At 39.6% G+C, this 7019-nt stretch overlaps 1 protein-coding gene across 1 annotated transcript in view; it reads left to right on the top strand.

The window, feature by feature from the left end:
* btaf1 (BTAF1 RNA polymerase II, B-TFIID transcription factor-associated) overlaps positions 1 to 5988 on the top strand; it is a 31300-nt gene extending 25312 nt beyond the window's left edge. Inside the window, exons 24-38 of the mRNA XM_059565811.1 lie at positions 47 to 248; positions 787 to 935; positions 1133 to 1285; positions 1455 to 1576; positions 1685 to 1852; positions 1941 to 2018; positions 2098 to 2227; positions 2648 to 2789; positions 3032 to 3162; positions 3438 to 3563; positions 3648 to 3800; positions 4096 to 4307; positions 4417 to 4576; positions 4883 to 5053; positions 5201 to 5988. Coding sequence (XP_059421794.1) covers positions 47 to 248; positions 787 to 935; positions 1133 to 1285; positions 1455 to 1576; positions 1685 to 1852; positions 1941 to 2018; positions 2098 to 2227; positions 2648 to 2789; positions 3032 to 3162; positions 3438 to 3563; positions 3648 to 3800; positions 4096 to 4307; positions 4417 to 4576; positions 4883 to 5053; positions 5201 to 5350 — 2247 coding nt within the window. The 3' untranslated portion in view covers positions 5351 to 5988. The remainder of the gene's footprint in view (positions 1 to 46; positions 249 to 786; positions 936 to 1132; positions 1286 to 1454; positions 1577 to 1684; positions 1853 to 1940; positions 2019 to 2097; positions 2228 to 2647; positions 2790 to 3031; positions 3163 to 3437; positions 3564 to 3647; positions 3801 to 4095; positions 4308 to 4416; positions 4577 to 4882; positions 5054 to 5200) is intronic.
* Positions 5989 to 7019: the final 1031 nt, after the last annotated feature.

Genomic DNA, 7019 nt, shown 5'->3' on the forward strand with positions numbered 1-7019 from the left:
AAAAGTGGCAGTTTTAACCGGTCTCCTGTTGCCTCTCTATCTGCAGTTGATGGAGCAGTTGCCTCTCCTGTGCACCTGTCTGCAACATCCATACACAGCCGTACGTCACATGGCCGCGCGCTGTGTGGGCGTGCTCAGCAAGATCGCTACTATGGAGACCATGAATGTGTTCCTGGAACATGTGCTTCCCTGGTTGGGTGCTATTGATGACAACACCAAGCAGGAGGGAGCCATCGAAGCCCTGGCCTGTATCCTCTGCATGTCACAAATAAAAATCAAGCTCTTTTGTTGAATTAAAAGTGTCTTTGTATTTCATGTAGGTGTTAAATTATAATGCTTCTTAAATTCTTACAAATAGAGGAAGGTGTACTTATCATCATCTTACTGACCCCAAACTGTTGATTATTAGTAGTAGTGGTAGTAAGAAATTAAGTAAGTCTTTTATAACATCTCAAATGTATTTACTATTTAAAATTTTCAAATGTTTCTTGAGGTGTAAATCATCCTCTTACAATGATTTCTGAAGGATCATGTGACGTGACTGAAGACTGGAGTAATGCTGCTAATAATCCAGCTTTGCATCACAGGAAATAGGAAAAGTTAAATTGCAATATTTCATAGTTTTTCTTCTGCATTTTTGATCAAATAAATGCAGCCTTGATGATCTTAAGAGACTTCAAAAACATTCAATCTTACCAACTTCAAACTTTCAGACACTATTGTACAAACATTTAAAGTGTGTACTGTGGTGTTCAGAACACATATTATCCTGAGCACAGTGTCCAGGTGTGATGGAGCAGTTGGATGTGGATATTGTGCCCTACATTGTGTTGTTGGTGGTCCCTGTGTTGGGCCGTATGAGTGACCACTGTGACAGCGTGCGATTCATGGCCACGCAGTGCTTTGCAACCCTGATCCGACTGCTTCCTCTTGAGGTGAGCGATCAGGAATGAGCATAGTCAAGCATTCATGCATCTCATAGTTTCTAATAATGCAAGACTTGCAGCTAAGAGTTTGAAGTGAGGGGTATTGAGTCATGTCTGTTCTCAGTACAGTGGAACTCATCACTTTGTTGCATAACTTCTGTGCTGCTATTTTCCTTTTTCATCTTAGTTGTTTTTTTTTCTTTCAGGCTGGAATCCCAGACCCACCGTCTATGTCTGAAGATCTAATTCAACAGAAGGCCAGAGAACGACACTTCCTCGAGCAGCTGCTTGATGGAAGGAAACTGGAAAATTATAAGATTCCTGTGCCCATCAAAGCAGACCTCAGGAAATACCAACAGGTGTCTTTGCTTTTCACGCTTCTGTCAATCAAAGTGTCTTTTTCTTTTTTGGCAAATCCAGAGATTTAAACGGGGCTAGTAACTAATTAACAAATAAGTCTGACTGCATAAATTGCTGGAGATTTGAATCAGAGTTTGCTTCTGAACTTCGTCCTGCTCTCTTTTGTAGGATGGAGTGAACTGGCTGGCATTTTTGAACAAGTACAAGCTTCATGGGATCTTGTGTGATGACATGGGTCTGGGTAAGACCCTACAGTCCATCTGTATTCTGGCAGGCGATCATTTCCTCAGGTACAACCCAAACCAACTTCATCCTTCCTGGGGCTTTGTAGCATTTCTGTAGAGTTAAAATGCAAGACTTCATTTGACCCACTAAACTGTGTTGCTGCATGTGTGCAGGGCTCAGGAGTATGCCAGGTCAAAGGCTCCCGACTGTTGCCCTTTGCCTTCCATAGTTGTGTGTCCGCCCACCCTGACGGGACACTGGGTAGATGAGCTTGGGAAGTTCTGCTCTAAAGAGTATCTCAATCCTCTGCACTATACTGGCCCCCCTACGGAAAGAGCATGGTACCATCATAAGAAATTGCTTATTGACTTGTTGCCCAGTTTAAAAAAAAATAATAGGAAATGCAAGTTCAGTTTTCGTTCTATGCAGGTTGCAACACCAGGTGAAGAAACACAATCTCGTTGTTGCCTCGTATGACGTTGTTAGAAATGACATTGACTTTTTCAGGTAACAACTTGTTTATTATTCTTCATATACAGTGGGATGAAAGAAAGCATCATTATTTCAATGTTATTTTCTCATACAGGGATATTAAATTTAATTACTGTATCCTTGATGAGGGTCACGTCATAAAGAATGGAAAGACCAAACTTTCTAAAGCGATCAAGCAGTTAACTGCCAACTACAGAATAATCCTCTCAGGAACCCCCATCCAGGTGAGAACTATACTCTTGGATGGCTTGTATACGCCACTGCCAATATTATTGTTTTTTCCTGACCCCAAGCTTTTTAACAAAGGAGTATGTTCAGAAGACAATACTCCAGTCTTCAGTGTCACATGATCCTTCAGAAGTTGTTCTTTTGATGCTCAAGAAATATTTATTCTTATCAGTGATTAAAACAATGCATTTTTATTAATGAATCAAAAGTTCATAAGAACAGCATTCATTTGAAGTTAAATTCACCAAAAGTGACAAAAGGCATTTATAATTTGATGTCTATGCTTAAAGTATTCAGTTATTTAAAATAAAATCTTACCGACCTCCATGATAATGTGCCTTTTGGCAAAAACAGTCAAGATTGAATTTGACAATCTAATGTCTGTACTTGTTTTTTTTTTACTTGTGTCTCTGCAGAACAATGTTCTTGAGTTGTGGTCTCTCTTTGACTTCCTGATGCCAGGGTTTCTTGGCACTGAGCGTCAGTTTGCTGCCCGCTACGGGAAGCCCATCCTCGCCAGTCGAGATGCAAAAAGTTCCTCACGTGAACAGGAAGCGGGTGTGATATTTTTTTATTTTTTACGTCTCTACATCTCTTGGGCTCCTCATTGTTGGAGCACAGACTTCTCAGTTTGAAGCTTTTCCTCAACTTTGTATGTTTTGTACCATGGGAATCACTTAAGACTATGGATTCTTTACGTTGTGACTGTTTTAGATGTTTGATTTATGAAGCAGCTCTTTAAGTCATTTTAGCAATGTTGCCATCTTTGGTCTAAAATAATGTTTTGATGTGTTTTTCAGGTGTGTTGGCAATGGAAGCTTTGCATAGACAGGTTCTGCCCTTCTTACTGAGGAGAATGAAGGATGATGTGCTTCAAGATCTGCCACCCAAGATCATACAAGATTACTACTGCAACCTCAGTCCTCTACAGGTACAAAACACAAACACAGGATGTTTATCAAGGATGTGGCCGGTGATTACAGCAAGATTCTATGATTTTTATTTTGTGTCAGAGGGGATCTGTACTGTGTCACTACAAACATAGTGCATAGTTCACTAACTTCACTTAAGCTTTCTTAGTAGCAATCATAAAACATTAAACCCCTTCAGTTAATATGAATTTAAATCACTTATTCTATTGTTAAAAATTATTAATTTAATATTATTAGTTACATAACCTTTGTTCTTTCACCTGTGCCTGATCAGGTTCAACTGTATGAGGACTTTGCAAAGTCTCGTGCAAAGGTGAACGTGGATGATGTTATTTCCACTGCGTCTGTGCAAGAGGAGGAAGAGAAACCCAAATTAAAGGCCACCGGACACGTCTTCCAGGTTGATCTCAGGAAGTCTTATAAGAGCACAAGACTATCCTCCTCTCAGTTGAATAGTCTGTAATGTTCGTGGTGGATGTTTCAGGCTCTGCAGTATCTGAGGAAGCTGTGTAATCACCCAGCGCTGGTGCTGACCCCTCAACACCCAGAGTACAAACACATCACAGAACAGCTGAGCAGACAGCACTCCAGCCTCAGAGACATTCAGCACGCCCCAAAACTCTCAGCCCTCAAACAGGTGCGTCCACTTATCTGTACTACCCAAATTTGCTTGTTATATTTATATATAATTAGCAATATCAGCTATTATTCAAGTTTTTTTTTTATCTATCTCTCTCTCCCTCTCTCAAGCATTGATATCAGCCATTTTTTTTCTTACATTTTCATTTTAAAGCCAATTCATTCATATCACCCTATTATTATTATTATTTTTTTTTTTTTTTTCATCAAATCATCATCAAATGCCATCTAGCGTAAAATGCTAACAAACAACACTGTAACAACAGAAGCATGTATATATTTTTGCTCTGTAGCTGCTGTTGGACTGTGGACTGGGTTCTGCTGGAGCAGCTGATGGGGGCACAGAGGCTGTGGTGGCCCAGCACCGCGTTCTGATCTTCTGCCAGCTGAAGAGCATGCTGGACATCGTGGAGCAGGATCTGCTTAAAACACAGCTGCCCACAGTCACCTACCTCAGACTGGATGGAAGCGTTCAGGCTGGCCTCAGACACTCCATAGTCTCTAGGTGAAACAGCCACGCCAAACTACACTGGAAAGATTTCATCTCATGTGCAGATCGATTTGGGTCGCTATATGGAAATTTGTTTTTCTTTTTCTTTCTTTTTCCCCTACAGGTTCAATAATGATCCGTCCATAGATGTTCTGCTGCTCACTACCCATGTGGGTGGGCTGGGTTTGAATCTGACTGGAGCAGATACTGTGGTGTTTGTGGAGCATGACTGGAACCCTATGAAAGACTTGCAGGCCATGGATCGAGCTCACAGAATAGGACAGGTATAGAAGAATCATGTTTTCTTTCGTTGTGTTTTTTTTTTTTTGTGCTATTTTATGGTTTATTTTTTTATATTATTTTTTGCTTTTTGGCTGCTTTAAAGGTGTTTATATATATTTATTTATTTATTTATATATATATATATTTTACCCACTTCAATATTCATTAAATTCAACTTTGTGACGTTTGCACAAAAATCACATTCTGACGTGTCTATTTATGTTAAAGTCATGTTGCAAAAATATGGAAAAATCTGATTTTTGGGCCACATATAGACTGTACTACTAATGCATGTCTATGCATTTCAGAAACGTGTGGTGAATGTGTATCGTCTCATCACACGGGGCACGCTGGAGGAGAAGATTATGGGTCTACAGAAATTTAAGATGACCATTGCAAATACAGTCATCAGCCAAGAGAACACCAGCCTGCAGAGCATGGGCACAGAACAGCTGCTCAACCTCTTCACACTGGACAAGGTCAGGCCATACATGAAAAATACCATCCCATGAGGCAGCGCTGCCCTAAACGCTAGTTTTCCACATGAATATCTGCACATGCATTAGTTTAATACCAGGGATTAACAGAACTGCACATTCATACTGATGCCTTGTGTTGTTGTTTAGAATAATAAAGCAGAGAAGAGTCAAGCGGCAGCGTCGTCCTCTGGTAAGACCGGTATGAAATCTGTTCTGGATGGGCTGGGCGACCTGTGGGACCAGCAGCAGTACGAGAACGAATACGACCTGGACAGCTTCATGCACTCACTTAAATGAGCCCAGTTCAACATGCACAACAAAACCAGAAATGACTTGAAGCCCTCTGATTGGACAAAGGAGTGTTGTGAGGAAGCACTTAATCCTTAAACACTCCAGTCTGATGATCTTCACAGTCTTACAGCTCTTCCTGTAGGTTCTTACAATTCGCTCGAGATTTGAGGTCTAAAACTGTCCGTTATTAATGTGTCACTGGAGGAAGTCTTAAAGCTAATCTTACAAAGTTGAGTGTTGCACAGATGACTACATTTGAACCTCAGGATTTCCAGAACTCACCATCAGTATCTGTGATGACAGTATTTCAGAACTGAATGAAGGGAGCTGGTGAAACGAGAAACTGGAACGCACTGAAACACTTCTGTGATTGCGCAGAATGACTTTAATGGTTCATCCAGACCACTAGTAGGCGCTTGACTAACTCCTGTAGGATTATGAAGGGCTTGTAGCTGCTGCTCCATCAGAAGTCTTGCATGCACTGACTGAGATCTTTTAGGTACAGCTGGAAGGGCAGCAGGACAATGGCCTCGGAAACATTGTAGAGTTTTAAAAAGAAAAGATGGAACTAAATATTTCTGTTATTTGCCTTTTTGGGTAAGCTGGTAGAATTTTAATAAATTCTAATGAGCTCTCTTTAAAAATGCCTTGTCTGTCTGCATTTATGGAGTATTAAAATGTAATGCATTACAGAATTCACTGAAGTGTGTATATAATATGCCAAAATAGATCAAATAAAATAATCCATCCAGCAAATTACACCAAAAAAGAAAAAAGCTACATGACCCTTCATTATATCTGGTATAGCTGCTCATGTTTATATATTATTTTAATGTATATTTTAAACCACAGCCAGGTAAAGTAACTGCAAGAGCCCTCCAAAACAAAAAGCCATTTTAATATTTTAGGCAATTAATTGTAATTATTTTTCAACATTTCCAGCAGCAGGTGGTTGGTTTGTTTGCATTTCAGCAGTGAAATTCTACAAGAAGAGACAAAAAGATGTGCAAAAGATGACCATGTTTCCGTGTCGTACAATTACATTTAATAAGATTCGCTCTTGAGTACAGAAAAATCATGAAGGTGGGAAAAGCTAGTAAGCATTAGCAGCACTGCGCTTATTTTGTCCAAAAAATCCTTTAAATCACAGTTTTACTGCAAAAGACGAGCAGAGGTCCAAGATAACAATCTCAAAGCCTTGTTTAGATGGAATCAGATGTGAACTATCAAATTAAAAGGTAAAATGCATTGGGAAAAAATAGGGTTTTAACCATTTTTAAAAATGACAAATGGAGCTAAAAGTGTGGTAGAAGAGGAAAACCACAAGCCAAAATGACCCAACTAAATATTAGACTAGAATTGATTTTTTAATTGTGAAAGTGTCACTAAACACAGGACATTTTCTAATTATACAGCACAGCTTATCAAAGGGTTCAAATGGTTGCAATATAGGAAACTCGTAAGACTAAAATGGTTGGAAGTAAAAAGAGGTGTGTCTTAGTCAAGAGAATTTTCATGTTTGTTTTTTGACTGTGTGTAAAAGGCCATTACTACCATCAAATCTACTCCACTACACTCTACACAAGTAAAATGCATTCTGGGAAATATCGTGTCTCAGTTAAATGCACAGACTGTACTATGACTGTGAAAGTGGTGCTGCAGAGCTTCATGATTT

The sequence above is a fragment of the Carassius carassius genome, chromosome 14 (genome assembly GCF_963082965.1).
Source record: "Carassius carassius chromosome 14, fCarCar2.1, whole genome shotgun sequence".
NCBI lineage: Eukaryota > Metazoa > Chordata > Actinopteri > Cypriniformes > Cyprinidae > Carassius > Carassius carassius.